At 41.7% G+C, this 16,326-nt stretch overlaps 1 protein-coding gene across 4 annotated transcripts in view; it reads left to right on the top strand.

Moving 5' to 3' along the window:
* XYLT1 (xylosyltransferase 1) overlaps nt 1-16,326 on the top strand; it is a 597,640-nt gene that overhangs the window by 76,815 nt on the left and 504,499 nt on the right. For 3 of the 4 annotated variants that reach the window (XR_007901956.1, XM_051775747.1, XM_051775681.1), the window contains exon 1: nt 15,968-16,303. The exons of the other annotated variant lie outside the window; for it this stretch is intronic. Coding sequence is in view for 2 of the 3 variants with exons in the window: in XM_051775747.1 (XP_051631707.1) it covers nt 16,082-16,303 (222 nt within the window). In the remaining variant the exon portion in view is untranslated. Of the gene's footprint in view, nt 1-15,967; nt 16,304-16,326 lie in introns of those variants that run through there. 4 annotated transcript variants of the gene reach the window in all.

Raw genomic sequence — 16,326 nt, 5'->3', positions numbered from 1 at the left:
CGGAGCGCGGGCGGGCTCAGGAGGGCTCAGGTGAGCTCAGGTGGGCTCAGGTGAACACAGAAAGGCACAGGAGGGCTCAGGTGAGCACAGGAGGGCACAGGTGAACTCAGGTGGGCTCAGGTGAGCTCAAGTGGACTCAAGCGGGCACCGCCCCCCCCCCCCTCTGGTCCCCCCCGCCCGCACACGTTCTGTCCGTCCGCTCTCTCTGCGTGTTCATAACGGCCGGGAATCGGCGTTCGAGGGAGATCAGTATTACCTGTTTTAATAATTTTCCAAGAGATTTTCCCAGAGTGGTGGTCTCTGACGCTAAGCTCAGCTTTCAATGGTGGGTTTTACTGGTTTGAGATGGAAAATAGCTGTTAAAAATGAGAAGGTGGAGGGCGAGGAAAAAGAAAACACCCCGAAGTCTAGTGGTGACAGGTTGAAATACAATTAGCTGAGCTCTTCCTGGCTGGAAAGACTTGAAATACTGAGGACTGCAGGAGACTTTTAGAATGATATTGCAAGCAGTCTGAAAAATATGTTCCATATTGTTCCTAAATTTTAAATGGGAGGGATGAAAAAGCAAAATTTTATGGATAGAACACATCAGAGAGTTCTGCATACAACTCTCCTCTTTTCTTATGGCATTTTTATGTTTTCTAGCATAAACATTTATCTGGTCAGTTCTAAAATATATCCATGTACCTGTGGTGGGTTCCTGACACAAATTAGGCCAGAGGATTTCGAGGATTCATTAAGTTACCACTCTTCTTTCCAGCTTCTGCAGCTGAGAAATGGTGAACCATGAATTCCAGCTTTCTATTATCCACAGACATGTTCAGGGGCAGAGAGGATGATTCCAGGTCCATCAACTGTGCTTGTGGCCTTAATGATTCTAATCAGTTCTCTCTGTCAGAATCTGAATTCAGCAGAGCAGCGAGCCAGTCTGTTTTTAACCCCTCCTTCCGATTAACAAAAATAGTAACACATGAAAGTAAAGCTTTTTCCCCTAAATCAACCAGATTTGCTCCCTGGCTTTCCTGTAAAAATAACTCTGGAACAATATCTGGAGACACCAGACCTCTCCTCTTTAAGTTGTATCACTTGGACATTGCTCATTTGCTAAATGAAGGTTGTTCCAAATCTTACTTTGACCCAGGACTTGGATTACACAGGGTTCCTCCTGCTGCTTTTCATAGGGATTTACATGAGAAAAGATAACATTCTCCACCCTCTCCTACTTTCATTTCTGCTTCTTCTTCAGAGCTTTTTTTAACCTCCTGCAATACCGAGAATCACTTTTTCTCTTCATTGAGGGAAGGCTGTTGTCTTTGACTGCTGCTGGGGTACATGTAGTCTGTCACCAACAACAGCAAGTCACAAGAGCTGAAATTCTGGCTGCACCTCTCAAAATAGGTTAGGTAGTTAGCAGAAGCATTAACAGAGCCATTCCTTATACATTATGATTAATTGAGCATGAATTGTGAATTACAGTTCACATTTGGTGCTCAGCATGCTGCTTGGGAACACTTGTCACATGTGGTACTCTTCCGTTTTCCAGAAAGAATTAAATGATGTTTATAGAAGAGAAGGAAGTATTTTGATGTTACTGTGGCATAAATTGGAATAGCTTCACTGTTCAGTGATTTTAGTCTGGATTTCATCCAGTATTACTCAAGGGACAATTTTACCCAATTTTTATTGCATTTCTACCTTCAGATGTTTTGGTGTTTGTGGGTTGTATGTTGTCTTGCCACTCTCATTTCAAGTGAGTTGCCGATACCCAGGTTTGTGACTTGTCCTTTGTTCCTGCTCCATGTGCTGTAGGGCAGGTCAACAATATTCTGTTTTGGGGCAGAAATCAGACTGTAGGCTTTTCATCTGATTTTTTTGAACCAGACAGAAAATGAGAGCTTTAAAATCGATGTTGTTTCACTATATCATTAACATGATAGTGGAGATGAAAGAGTTGTACCGAGAACAGAAGAGAAATTAAAAATTTAATACACTGAATTAGACATAAAGCAGGACAGGCATTTATTCCACAATTTAAAAAAGCAGGAAAATATAACTATATACTTGCACTGAAGACATTGTTCTGCTCTGGTGTTGTGCTAATGTAAGGCTTTTCAGCTGAGCTCTAAACAGAAGAATTCTGGTTAAACACACAATAAAATGTGGTCATTTCACCAAACTCACCCCAGCCTCTGAATCTTCCAATCCAAACCCCAATCCCACTCAGTTTGTCCCTCCAGCACATCTCTTCATGATACCTCTTTCCTCTCTGCCCCACCTGTGACCTTCTGCTCCCAAGGAAGCTCCTTATTGCATGCAAAATCCTGGTGGCAGAAACGGGATTGGTTGGGCTGGAGACAACAGCTGATGTACATCCAGTGACCTTTAATGGCCAAGTCCTGGGAAGGGCTCTCAGACCAACACAGATGCTGTGACTGTGACATGGCAACATCAGCTTATTCCAGCCTAAGAGCTGGTCCCAACACTTGTTTCATTCCCATGGATTTTCACTTCATTTCACATTACAGATCACTTACATCTTCTTTGGGATTTGTTCTTTCTTCATTTTTGTTATTATTAAAATAATCATCAACACTTACAGGTCCACAGTGAGATGAAGTGGGGGAGAGTTCTTCAAGTCAGATTTCTTTTGAAAATAACGCTGCCCTACGTTTATTTATAAGATAAATCCATGGTCCCAATTAAAACAGCTATAACTGCATGTAGGAATGTAAATGGATTTTTGCTTATGCTCTGAAGGTGCTCATATACAGGTCTTGAAATTCCTTTGTGAGACTCATGGCTCTCCTATGGGATGTTCTCCCCTAGGACAACCATAACTCGGGTAATCATTTCTAAAGCACAAATTCTGGCAGTGAAACAAGTTGCAATAAAGCATTTGTTAAGTAATTGTGAAGAGTAAATAGAGAAGAAAATGTAGTTTTCCTGTAGAGAACTCCCTGAGAAAGTGATTATGTTTTGGAACCAAGGATTTGTTGAAAATCTGTATTTAGCCAGCTTTAGAGACCTTACTTTAACAAACTTTAATAATTCTGATTTTGAGGAAGATCTTGCAAAACAAAATGCTATTCCTCCTACTGAGTAAAATTGTGCTAACTTCTTGGTTTCAGTGGAATGACTTATATCTGTGGAATGACTTATATCTGTGGAACTCAGCAGAATTTCACCCTAAATTCCAGCAGTGTTCACTATAGTAACAGCGCTCTGCTCTCCCTGTTTGGTACCCTTGGCTGATCAATGTTAGTCTTCAGCTGGAAGCCTGGATGTACCTCTGGCATGAACTTCAGCTTTATGTTCATTTAGAGCTTACAAGCCTGAGGAGTTTCAGCCTGCAATATGGCAGTGACTTATTAACAGCTCAAAAAGGAGGTTTGTTATGAAAATGTATAGGAAGCCAAAAGTCACTGGCCAACCTTTCCTTACGATGCCCGACTGCAGTGTCAGCCTGCCCATTGTGCTGTGCTAAATAACCTAAATTTTTTTGCTGAATCTTACTTCTCTTTTTATTTGAACAAATATTTTCAACCTCTGGAATTTCTCACCAGAAAGAAAGTTCCTCCTACCCCCCTGCCCCTTCGTTATTCTCTTGGCTTTGTTGTAACACCTTTCCATTTGTTATCTTCACCCACTGTGGATTCTGGTGCTGGACGTAGTATTCTGACAAGGGCTGAGACAGCACAGAGTCTATATAACTTATTCTTTAAATGCTGAGGCACATCAAGATTTAAAACTGTCTTTGTTTTGGCCAAGAGGAAGGAGGAAGATGGCCCATGCCCACAAGACTTCTGCAGTTTCTGTGTTTACTGAGTTTGTCTGAGTTTATATTGTACCTTTACTGCTGATACATTTTCTTGCAGAGGGAGGATATACTATAGTATTTACCTTCCCTGTGCTTGTGCTGGCTCTCAGGGGAAATTTGGCCTTTTTAGTATGCAGTTCAAACACTGTCTGAAAAGGAGTGATGGTTTGGATAATAATTTTTCAAACAAATTTAATACACTGATTTCCTTGGGATGAAGACAAAGTACCGTTCCATCCAAGATGCACCTAAAGGGCAAGTTGTTTGAGTTAAGTTTACTGAAACAGAAGTGACAGAATATCAATTTGTTTTCTAACTTCATGTCATATTTGAGAATCAAATAAGCAATTACATGAGACTAAATCGAATTTATTTCAATATCAGATTTGCAGTCCACTTGTTGGTTTATTTGATTGAGATAAAATAGCCCTTCATTTTACAGTAAACATGTTCAAGTATTATATTTGTTCCTTGGCTTCTTCAAGAGCTTGTAGTTTCTCAACCTGGAGTTGAAACCATTCCTGATACATAACATTCTAACTGACTTACCTAACACCAGAAGCCTTCCCTGTACTAGGGTGATGAATAGTCCGAAATATGTCTTGCTTTGCGATGAGGTGACTTGTAAAATGGTGCCAATTTATTCATGTCAACAACTTCTGTCATTTGCATTTCCCAAAACACCAAAACTGAATGTAAAAATAAGACCTCACATATATATCTTCTTAGTTCAAGGGTGCAACTGTGTGTAAATATAGATCCAAATTATATGACCCAAAAAGGGTCATAACTTTATCTTTTTTTTTTTTTTTTAGAAAGAATGGTATTTTAAAATTCTTCCCAGATGTTTCCAAATGTTCAGACGCCTCCAAATAATCCAAATTGTCCTACTTAAAGGAAGCAGATTTCAGCAGTCTTCTCCTTTCTGTTGTTCATCAAAGAGCTTTTACTGTAATTTACTAGTTATGATTTATATAAGTGTTTCTGCTCCCTAACACTAGGTAAGGCTCCTAAGACAGCTCAAAGGATTACTGAAAGCAACCATATGTGGCTCACCTTTTGGCCTCCTCCTCAAGGCAATGGAATTTCTTCCTTCCCCTGCTTTCACCCACAATGTATTTTGCAAAATGTTTCAAATCAGACTCTTCCAATTCCATTTTCTCAATCTGAACTAATTCCCATGGCAGAGAGGCGAAGATCATGTTCCTTTTGCTTTAGTTCATCTTTTATACAGAATTATTTTGGAACATTCCATTACAAATTACTTCTGTACAAAAAAGCACATTCTTTATCTAGAATTGTAATGCCTCTCTAGGCCAAACAGAATTTCAGTGAAATATGTGAAGCTCTTTGCCAAATCCCTGAGCCACTGCGAGTCGTTTCATTCTGCACAAATCAAATTCGTGCATTTATAATAAGCGTTAAAGAAAATCCAAACATGACAATTGAGGTTTTACCAGCCTGAAAATTATAGCCCAACCATGATAACTGACGCTCTGACAGCACTGAAACTGAGATTTGGCGGCCAAAAGCTGTATTTAGCCGCTTGTTCTGATGGTTGTGCTCCCCATGAATTGGGAGGGAGATGAGCAATCCTGGTCCCACAGTCGCAGTGTGTGCAACGTGTGTGAGACAGCCAGGGGTCCACATGCAAAATAACAACTGCCAGCCAAAGGAACGAGCTCGGGCAACTAAAAGCTAAATCAGATCCTAAATGAAGTACCCAAAGGAGCTGCCTACAAAGGCCTTGGCTGGAGCTCACTAGTACTGCAGGACCTCATGCTGCCTTTGCCCACTGGTGTGGGAAATGCAGCACTTATTGGGTGAGGGCTGCAGCCTTTCAGAAACACTGAACTCACGTCTCCTTTTTCTGAGAGATAGATAAATATTACTCTTTGCAAACGTTTCTTAAGCCATGACTTGGACATTCTTACTGCAGTTGTTTCTTTAGATCCCTTCAGTAAAATAACACCATTTATTAATACATACGGCTGTGTGTATTTTTCTAGCATCCTACAATCTGCAGACAGGAAACACTGAGTTAATCTGTGTTTCCATGTGGAATTGGTAGGAGTCCCCTCCCTTTTGTTTACCTGCTAGCATATTCTGTACAGTCATAGCATATTGGGTGGGAAGGGAACCTGAAAATTCATTTTGACCTCAGGGAATTATAATTCCTGACAGCTTATTCATCTAACCTGTTTTTTTTGAGACTTCACAATTTCCCCAAATGATAATATCAGCACTTAAAAAGTTTTCTCAATGTCTTCCTAAATCTTTTCTTGTTGCAATTGAACTCAGAACAATTTATTGCCTTTCTCTTTCAAACAGTCCTAATGTATATTTGAAGGCTTTAAGTACATCTACTAATATTTTGTCCAAGATGTATATTTTCATTTATCTTTTTTCTTTAATTTTGTCTATGATACATGCTGTGTCATAGAATTTACCATCTTCAGTGGGTTAAGGACTTGGATAAAGAGTTTGCTCACTGGCTTTTAAAAAGAGGTGATATAGAGTACATGGTTTTTTCCTCCACAAGGGTTTTGATAGTTCCTGTGGCACTTGTTTGGCCAATTATAATATTTCACAGATTAGTCCAGAAGAGGAATCAAATGGCAATATGAGACAAACAGCAGCAGAGCTAGAAAGGTTCCTCCTTGTTCCGGGCACCCATTTTCATTTCTCTATAGCAAAGACTAAGGGCTGTTTTAGCCCTTTTGCACAATTATTTAGAAACCAAGTTGCTCTTTTCACTTCTTTCAACTTCCTTTCCAGTCCAGCTGTGTCAGAGGACGAGGTTACCATCCTCAAATAGTCTTGACTACTGCTCTGAAGGAGAGCAGTTTGTGAGAGTGCTGTCTAATAGGCTTCTGATAGAGCCAGCTGGGCAAGTTTAAAGTTCATAAATGGATAGTCTGAGCTATTTCAGACAAATTTGCTTGAAGAACCATAGGAGTGTTCCTGTAAATGTTTTCAGTAGAGTTATCTCCACCAGGGAGTGGTGACAAGTGGCTGGCATGGATGAACTCCCCACTAAGACAGCTGGATGGGGAGCTGAAGTGTCTCCAGCCCTGTCCCCAGCCCAGCAGTAAGTGCCTCTGGCTGTATCTTCTGAGGGAACTTGTTCTGTGTGTGGCTGTTTTCTGTCATACACTCTCTATCCATGCTGACTTTCTCAGTTTAGTTAAACAGATCCTGATATTCTCCCAGGAATTCCAGTCTTATAAATAGCAATGGGAATTTACCCCTGAGTTTAGTCCAGCATAACTTTTCTTTGCATCTTGAAACTTACTGTGCATCAGCTGAATTGCATTAACTTATCCTATGTGTGCTCTTAGCCTGTGATAAACTTGGTGATTTCATCTCAGTCATGCAGTAATAAAGATAAAAACTAAATATACCAGATTATTTAAAGGCACTATGTTTCCAAATTAATCTCCATCTACTGATTGTAAGGAGATCACTTTGCTATTTGGAAAAAAACATTGAATTTGAAAAGGAGAAGTGTGAAAGAGATGGGAAGAAGCACTTAAAACTGCTCTTTTGACTATATTATGCACAGCAAAAATGGATTAAGGACCTGTTCCTGAACTGATGGTAATGACTGTGATCCATATCAAATTTAAAATCTGTATCATTTAGTTTCATCTTCTTTAATTTGTAGTGATATGTTTTGTTTATAATGACAGACATGCCAAATAAATAAATCATAATTCAGGATAGTTATGATAAAGGAAACATGAAAGAAACATAACAAATTTGATGGAAATGCAGTATTATGAATTTCACCAATGTTTGAACTGTAGGTATCCATTGCATCTTGTCCTTGTGCCTTTGGCATGCTACCTCTGCATTTCAGAGCTCACATGGCAGAATGTTTCACTTCACCATCATCACATCAGGCAGCACTCGAGGTTGCTTAAGCAGTGCAGTGATTTCTGTGGGTTGGGTGGTATAACCTTTCTGAAGGTGATTCTGACACCTAGAACACTTGGTACTGTACCAGGTGAAACCAAGAAAATGCTCATGGTCATTCAGCAGGTTATTTTGACATTTAAAACACCAAAACTATGCTATCTGGCTAACAAGTGCCTAGGTTTCCATTTCATATACCACATTAGCATTGCTTATGCAGCAAATTCACATCATTGTCTTCAGCGAGACTTACACTGGCTACGTGCATTCAACATCCATTGAAATTCAGGGCATTTGGACACCACATTCACTTGTGCACATTTAAATACTTTGGCCTTAATTAGCAATAACCTTTACAATACAATTTAATCAACCAGTGGTTCTCCACCTAGTCTCAGTTTTTTTTCCTAATCTCTTACTCTGTGTGTGAAACAAATGGAACTAATATCAATAGACCTCTTAATCCCTTAATCTATCAAGCTTTTGTGTTACAAATATGAGCTTGGTTTTCAAGCAGCTCCTCCTTTATGTTTTGCTTAGGGTTCTAATATTTGTGCTTAATGTCTTTGATGGATTAAATGAGTAAAATCAAGCCTGGTGTGATATGCCTCTGGATCTATGCCTATTACAACTTTTCCTTGTGGCAAAGACAGTTCATAAGGTTTCAGAGGCACAGAGAGCAGTGAAAGATTAAATGTGTGCTCAGCTAGAATCTGCATTTCTTTGGAAGAAAGCTTAGATTTTCTATGCAGTATTAGCAAATTTGCTACTTCAGAGTGGGCAGAGGCAAGGGAGGTGCTAGCAAGCCCTGGAGGACATAAGGGAAGTAAACTGGATGTGAGATTCAGAAATACTGAAGGCTCAGAGCTTGCCACAATACTGGTTTTAGGGGAATGCTCAAAAGCCAAGACACTAAGAATAGGCAGCAGTCTTTTGCAAAGGAAGGGTTAGAAATTTTACATCAATCTGAAGTTAAGAGCTGATGCCCCTCGAGTCAGACACGATGGTTGGTGTGGTGCAGCCACTGAATACAATATCCCACTTGCATTGGTGCATGTCAGGAATGAGCACGGTGAAGTCCAAAGATACTGCTGCTCTAAGAGCAAAATCAGGCATTATTTCTATATGCTCTGGGATTTATTTGCTGTTCAGGATTTACAGTCATCTCTGATAGTTGCTTCTTGCAGCCAGAAAACCAAGTACATCCTATACTGAAGCACAGCAATAACAAGATTTGAATGTCATTAGGGGCTGCTCCTACACATCTTGTGTTAAAGCAGCTAAGTGTTTAACCCATGAATAGAGCTCCTATTATCTTTGCTTTTGAAACCTCAGTATAGATCACTTAACCACTCTGCAAGAAATCCCATGAGAGACCAACAACAGCAGGGAACAAAGTCGGGCAAAAAATAGCAGATTGTATCTGCTAGAGCTTTTAAAATACATTTTTCACATGAGTACAGTCAACTTGAACATTACTCCTAATATAGATTAACTTAAGACAGTTCTTTGCAGAGCATGAGGCTTTGAGAATTTGGCCAGATAGTTTTTTTTACTGAAAAGCTCTGCCAATTATGTGCAGCACAAAGGAGAGAATAATGCATAAAATGTTATAATATGCCTTCTTCACAGCATGGGGCTTAAAAATAAATGTTACAGATCCTCTTTGCATTTTCCATCTGTGCTCAGGTAAATCTAAGTCTGAGATAAGAATCTGTTTTCAGAGGAGTTCGTGTAGCAAAATGAGCTACCACATTTGTTGGCTCAGTTTCCAGGCAAGAATGTGGCCATTTGAGAAGTTTCAGTGTTGTACAGGGTCAGCTGTAGTCTCATCAACAGCTGTGTAAATCTGGAGGACTAGGGTTGAAAAGGTAATAGCAGTGTGAGATCTCCCTGTCTATAACTGATTGAGAAGGAACCTAGAGCCTCTTTGTTGATTAACAAGCAGATTACCTTTTCACTTAAATATATTTTATGAGTAGTAACTGATCATTAACAAATGGTTTGCTGGCTTTTTACTTATATTTTAATGCTTAAACGCGACGTCAGATTGACAGTGCATCGAACAGTAACAGGTGTTTACAGTGTGTTACCACCATGAATTCAAAAGCTGTTAAAATGAGAGATCATACAGTGTATGACAGTCATCTTTGCCATACATGGACTAATGCCATACTCCTCCAAAAACTGTATTTCTTTTAGGGCACACCAAATATCTTGTCTGAAAATGATCTGTTGAGGCTGCCAGGACTGGGTTTGACATACTATCATGAACCATGTTTCCTGACAGAAAAGGTTGTATTAGATCAATTGCCCCAAAATGGGTCTCCTAATGAAGAACAGCCACACTATTTCATTAGATATGTTTTCGTAGCAAGCTTTCATACAAATGAACTTGTACCATATCAGAAGCTTAAGAATAAAACTTTGTCTTTAAAATACTGTATTTTCCAGTGTTAGGCAACATGAAAGACTATTGAAATCTCTTTAAAAAGTTTGTTTCCTTTCTAGTTATTGTTTCTAGAACAAATGATAGTGATATCTCAACTGTTAAGACACATAGAACATGTTGCAGGTGACTAGTGGGATAAATCTCTACATATACTTTGCATTGCTATGTCACCACAGTAGATGTAGTCTAGAAACTGCTGGTGTTTTGAAAAACTAGCTAGTCATGCAAACATAATCTATAATGTCACTCTTGGTGAAAAAGTCCCTTTTTTTCTTCTCTTTCCCTTTGATTTTCCTTTTTTGGGTACTACTTGGCTTTTTCCATCAAGCGGACAGACAGGAAAAAAAAGCAAAACCCAGAATGAAAGTCCAAGCCAAAGAAACCAGTTCCTTCTGCATCTAAACAAAGTGCTATCTGCAACAGGCTGGTTCTAATTTAGATAATGCAAAGTAGGTCACCTTCATGAGTCTTCCAGACTTTCCAACTTAGTATCTCAGACAGATAATAAAACAATTTTTAGTTAATGAGAGAACATCAGAAAAAAAGAACTGCAGGAAGCTGTGAACTGCAGTATCTCCTTAGTGAAGACAGAATGCCACATGGAAGAACAGATGGGTAATCCTTCCGTGATTATCCTCGACCACTGGCTGAAAGAAAAAGCTGTCACAACACTGAGGGCTGTATATAAAGTACATATACAGCCATTCCCCCTCATTGATAGTAAAAGGTTTTTATATGCTAAGAGATTATAAAGAAAAAGGGATGCTTTAATGTGCTGGTGGAGGGAATAATTCTTCCATTTTCCTTCATTTTCTGAAGTGAAGCATATGCCAAGGTCCTGGACTAAATTTATCTCTCAGAAGGAAGATGTAATATATATTCCACACATATATCACATATTTTATATCAGTTGAACAGTGAACCTGCTTTTACTGTCTTTGACTATACTGACACGGTACAGTCAGTCACTAGTTTATAGATACTGTTACCAGAATGAAACCTTGGTGTCAAAAACTTGGCTTTTGCATATTCATTGACACCAGAGTTTGCATTGTGAAGCATAAAGTGGCAAAGTGGAACAAGAGTGGATTAAGAATGGCTTGCTGGAGTCTCAGGTTCTATAAACCCACCAGAACTAAAGGCATTTCTTGCACGCAGTGGTCACATCTCCATTGACTTGAGTTCTGTCCATGCATGTAAGAGAGAACCTGAATTTTATAACTGACTTGAAGAGTAGCCTGATTTAAAATGAGCACATGGCAAAGAATCTTGGTTTTGTTTATGAAAAGAAATGATTGAAGAGTGAATGTCTGTGGTACAGCACAACTGAGTGGTGCAAAATATACATGTAAGCCGTAAAATGACTGAATTGGAAAACACAAAGTTAATGATGGTTCTGTGGTTCTAAAAAAATCAAGATATACTTCCTCTGCCTTTGAAGTACAACAACACACCAGTGTTTTAAAACAAAAACCATTGAGTTGGAAACCTGTTGCAGAGCAGTGACCGACAGCCTGAGATGGTGAAATTCTCAAGGAGTAATTCCCTGTCCCGTTTTGCTGGGTCAGATTTGATGCACAGACCCATAAATCTGCCAGCCTCCCAGGGAAAAGGGAGATGTCCTCCACAGGCACAAGGCCCCACTGAAATGATTAGCAGTGGTGTGTTGTTCTGGCCAGCGATAGAAGAAAAAGGAAAAAAAGAATTTATCGCTTCAGGGAAGAAGCCCAAACCTCAGAAGATATTGCTACTGCTGCTGCAGATTACTCACTGAACACTCTTCGTGGCCTATTTTCAACCTTTTCTGTTTGTAAGCTGCATTCCTTAGGTGCTAGGATTTTTTTGAAATTGTAGGAATATACACAAATTTGCTATTTGTTCTGTATTCTTCACAGATTTTCTTTTGAGTATATTAGAGATAACCATTCCTAGACAAATCAGTTCATTCATAGAGATACCTTTTTGCCCTTCACCCTGATAACATATATCTGAAATCTAAATTTTGATGTGATAGGGATATGACTGTTTTTAAGAAAAATGCAAATCTTCACTCTGAAATAACTTAGTCTTTCACTGATTACAGATTGTGTTTCTAAACCACCTATGAGTCAGCCTGTGAGTTGGAGTTCAGATAAGCCTGTAGTGTTTGTTCACCAGATGGACTAGAAGCTCTGCAAAGCAGAGCAAAGGATATTGCTTATTAACATTGCTCTCAACTTCACTTATTTCTTTGTACAAAGTCTGGTTACTTGATGCAATTTTAGACCGTATCTACACTGTAAGGAGGAGGAAATAATTTTTTATAACAGGATAGGAAAATCTAGCAAAGTAGATCAGACTAAAATGGAACAGAATATGGTTCTTTTTTTACATAATTTAAGTAGCCAAGATTGATACCCACTGTCTCTCAAACACACCCACACTGAATTTACATACCTGTGCAGTGGCAAAAAATATTTAAACCAATTATCTGTTAGGATTTTAAAGCAAATTAGCCAAATCACATTCGTTATCCTTGCTTAAAACACCATCTCTTTGACAGTTAAGTGCAACCAACGTAATACTTGCATATTTAGAATCAAATCTGGGGTTTCTCTTATATACTTTGTGCTGGGTGCTAATCATCTCACCTAACATGGGCAACATTGGGAATTTTCAGAGTAAGAACTCTCTTAAATGTCTTCTGTGTAACCAGATTAAATTTTTCTGATGCAACACAGCTCACTTGAGATACCATTACTGATGAATGTGATAATAAGAGAATTCCATTTTAGAATTCCATTTTAGAGTTTTAAGTTTTATGTAATTTCTGATTTTAGTTTGTTCTTTGGATTTGTACAGTTCAGTTTTTCAGTTTCTGTGATTTTTTTTAATCTTCAGATCCTCAAGATGATCAGCCTTGCCATTTTTACTTTTTAGTTCGGATTAGCACAGAGAAAAAAGTAATCAGTTAAATTATGCTCCTTCTATTTGGCTGTTTTCTTTAGCACAGAAGAAGGATGTTTTGATCAGTTAGTGGTCATTGGTCAGAGCATGGTTTTAAAAATGATTGCCATACCTACAGCACTCTCCTTTCCAGATTTTACGTGATCTGTAAATCCAGGGAAAGGAGGATGTTGAGGGAGGAGATGCCTGCTCCTCTCCCTGCTCCACTTTTTCTGTCAGTGCAGGAGTGTTTCATGCTGGGGCTCCCACCCATACACAGGGCTGACTTTGCACTGAAGACTCAGATCTTCATGAGCTATAAATTGTTGTGGTTTGGATACAAATCTTCTCTCCAGATGGGCTTTCAGTAGGACACATGCAACACTGAGCAGGCACTGCTGTTCCTCACTGCCTTATCAGTCACAGTAATTATATAGAGATTAGGAAAATGCACACATTTTCCAGCATAAAAACTGCCCCATAAAATCTGGAGGAAATTTAGCAATAGCTCATAAAAATTTTAAGAAGCACAGATCACAAGTTCATCACAACTACTGCTGTGCTCCTTTTATAGAAAGCAGTGCCCTATGCTAAAGCATTGCCTGGCTCGAGTGTTGACTTCAGGGCTTTCAGCCATTGTAGGGCACCCGTTGGAATGTCCCTTCCATTTCCCAATGAGGTTTGCAGGATCAGAATCAGGCCCTGAAGCCGGGGGCTCCTCAGAGCTCTCAGACATTGGGCCTGTTCAAAGACTCTTTTTTTCTGGCACCATGAGCACCTCCTGCCCTCTACAAGCCCGAGGGAAGGCTGCATGGGGCAACCACGTGCTAAGACCACAACTTCCTTTTGAAGAGAAAAACATTTAATCCCAAGTGGAAGACACTTCTATCTTGTATTTATCAGCAGATTTGCTCGATTGTATTTATAATGCCCAATTATTTGATGGTTTGGGATGAAAATTATCCATTGACTTCCTGAGCTGTGCAGACTCTGTCAGAACATTCAGGAAGACTTTAAATCCTTTTCTTTTTGTTGCTACAGCTCACTTTGCTGTACTGCGTGACCAGCAAATCCGGTGCACGCGCAACTGCTGGGAAAGCCTGGCACTGTCCAAATTTGCTATCACGGGCTCTCTGCCCCCTAAGAGCAGTTTGCCATCACCCCAGCTGGCAAAGATGGACACCGTTCCATTACATGAATGCAAGGTCAGCCAGACAATGCTCCGCTGTCACACAGAGAGGAGCCTTTCCCTCCCGACTTTCCCGTAAGTTACTAATGATGTATTTTGACCTCTCTGTATAGAGACACCTTGCAGTCAGTGACGTTTGAGAGTGTGGCCCTATTCGAAACTGCATGTTTATGCTTGGGCCTGATTCAGGTTTCATTGCTCTATCCACGAGGAGCAACTGCAATGAGTTGATGGTTTTGCACCAGGACAGAACTGCTGGGAAGTGAGTGTCCAACAGCATCAGAGGGCAGGACAGGACCAAAAGAGCCCAGGAACTGCTGTGTATGGAACAACACCTTGCTTGTTTTCTCAAGGACACAGTTTACCACTAGAGACTCAATATCTGTGCATTAGGAGCAACGGATTATTTATTTCTAAACTTGATTTTTCCATCAGATAATGAGATTAGTATCAAAAATTAATTGTAACATTAGCAAGCCTGTATGTCCAATCACGTGCACCTCTCTAAATTATTTGCACAATGCTTCTTACCACTAATCTGCCACGTACTTCATCCGCTTCTGAAACAGTGCAACAAAGGATACCCCCTCTGAAATTTTATTTATAGCTTCACTGGATCATGAGGGAAATTCCCCTAATAAGGGATGCTTCTGAATCTTACTAGTTTCATTTTCTTCAGATCAGAAACTAAAGCACTTTCAATGCAAACAAAATCCTGGTGGTCTCTGCAAATCCTACCTGGCTGTCATTTAAAAAAACAACTGTTCTTATCTGGAGATAGTATTTTTTTACCTTTGGATTTGATTTGTAAAGTGGAATTAGGCTTACAAAAAGAAGCTCTGTGCAGGCAGATTAAAAAAAATGCCTACTTCAGTACTACCATCAGATAATGAGATCTTTCAGATTAGAAAGCCAATAGCAGTATGGGAGAAAAAGGCAACCGAAGTCGTCCATTATGTTCACTTTTCGAGATACTGGGCATTTAATTACAGTCACCTTGTGCCTAAGCCTGGTACCCGCAAACCTCACCCTGCTGTGGAGGTGTCGCACCTCGCTCTCGCCCTCACTCCGCTGAGGCCAAACCCTGCCAGTGACCTTTTTGCTTAAAAAAAAAAAAAAATCCAAAAAAACCCCCTCAGTCTTGGGGAATTTGGACCATTTTTGTCCTTGACACGGTCCGCAGGCGTCCGTGCCGGTGTTGGCACCGGGGGCAGCCGCTCGCCAGGTGAGGGGCAAAGGCGGCCGCGGCTCCGCCGCCCGCCAGGTGCCGCCGCCCCGCTGCCGCCCGCCGTGAGGCCGCCTTCCCTCAGAAGATGGCAGTCGCCGCCCGCCCCGGCGCCGGCCGCCCCCTCCCCTCCTCTCCTCGCCCGTCTTCCCGCCCGCCGAGAGCCGCGGAGCGGCCCCGCCCCGGCCCCTTCCCCTCGCGCAGGGCCGGGGCTCTCCCGCCCGCCCGCCGGCGGCAGCAGCAGCAGCCGCAGCCCCCACTGCCGCTCCTCCTCCGCCTCCAGCCCACCCCCCTCCTCCTCCTCCTCCTTCCTCTTCCTCCGCCAACCCCACCCCTGGCCCCGGGCTGCCCCGGCCCGCGGGCTGCCGCGCCGCCAGGGCTCCCCGCCGGCTTCCCCCATCCCCACGCGCCGCGCACACCTCCTCCTTCTCCCTCCCTCCCTCCTTCCCCCCTCCGCCCTCCTCCTGCTGACGTCTGGCTCTGCCCGGCTGAAAACTCGGTGCCGCGGCGGATGCGGCGGCTCTCGGGAGCGCGGCGGCAGCAGCAGCAGCGAAGATGGTGGCGGCTCCGTGCGCCCGGCGGCTGGCGCGGCGCTCCCGCTCGGCGCTGGTGGCGGCGCTCACCGTGCTGCTCCTGCAGACCCTCCTCGTCTGGAATTTCACCTCCCTCGACGCCGGCGAGGAGCAGCGCGGCGGCCGCGAGAAGCGAGACCGCGGCGGAGACCAGCGGGGGCAGCCGCAGCGCCGCGGACCCGCCGCCCCGCACGGCAAGGCGATGGTAGGCGGGGGAGCGGGAGCGCC

Source organism: Manacus candei, unplaced genomic scaffold (assembly GCF_025592945.1).
Source record: "Manacus candei isolate 608988 ecotype Guabito, Panama unplaced genomic scaffold, ASM2559294v1 h1tg000002l, whole genome shotgun sequence".
NCBI lineage: Eukaryota > Metazoa > Chordata > Aves > Passeriformes > Pipridae > Manacus > Manacus candei.
Note: the sequence above shows the minus strand (reverse complement) of the source record. Positions and strands in the feature narration are given on the sequence as shown.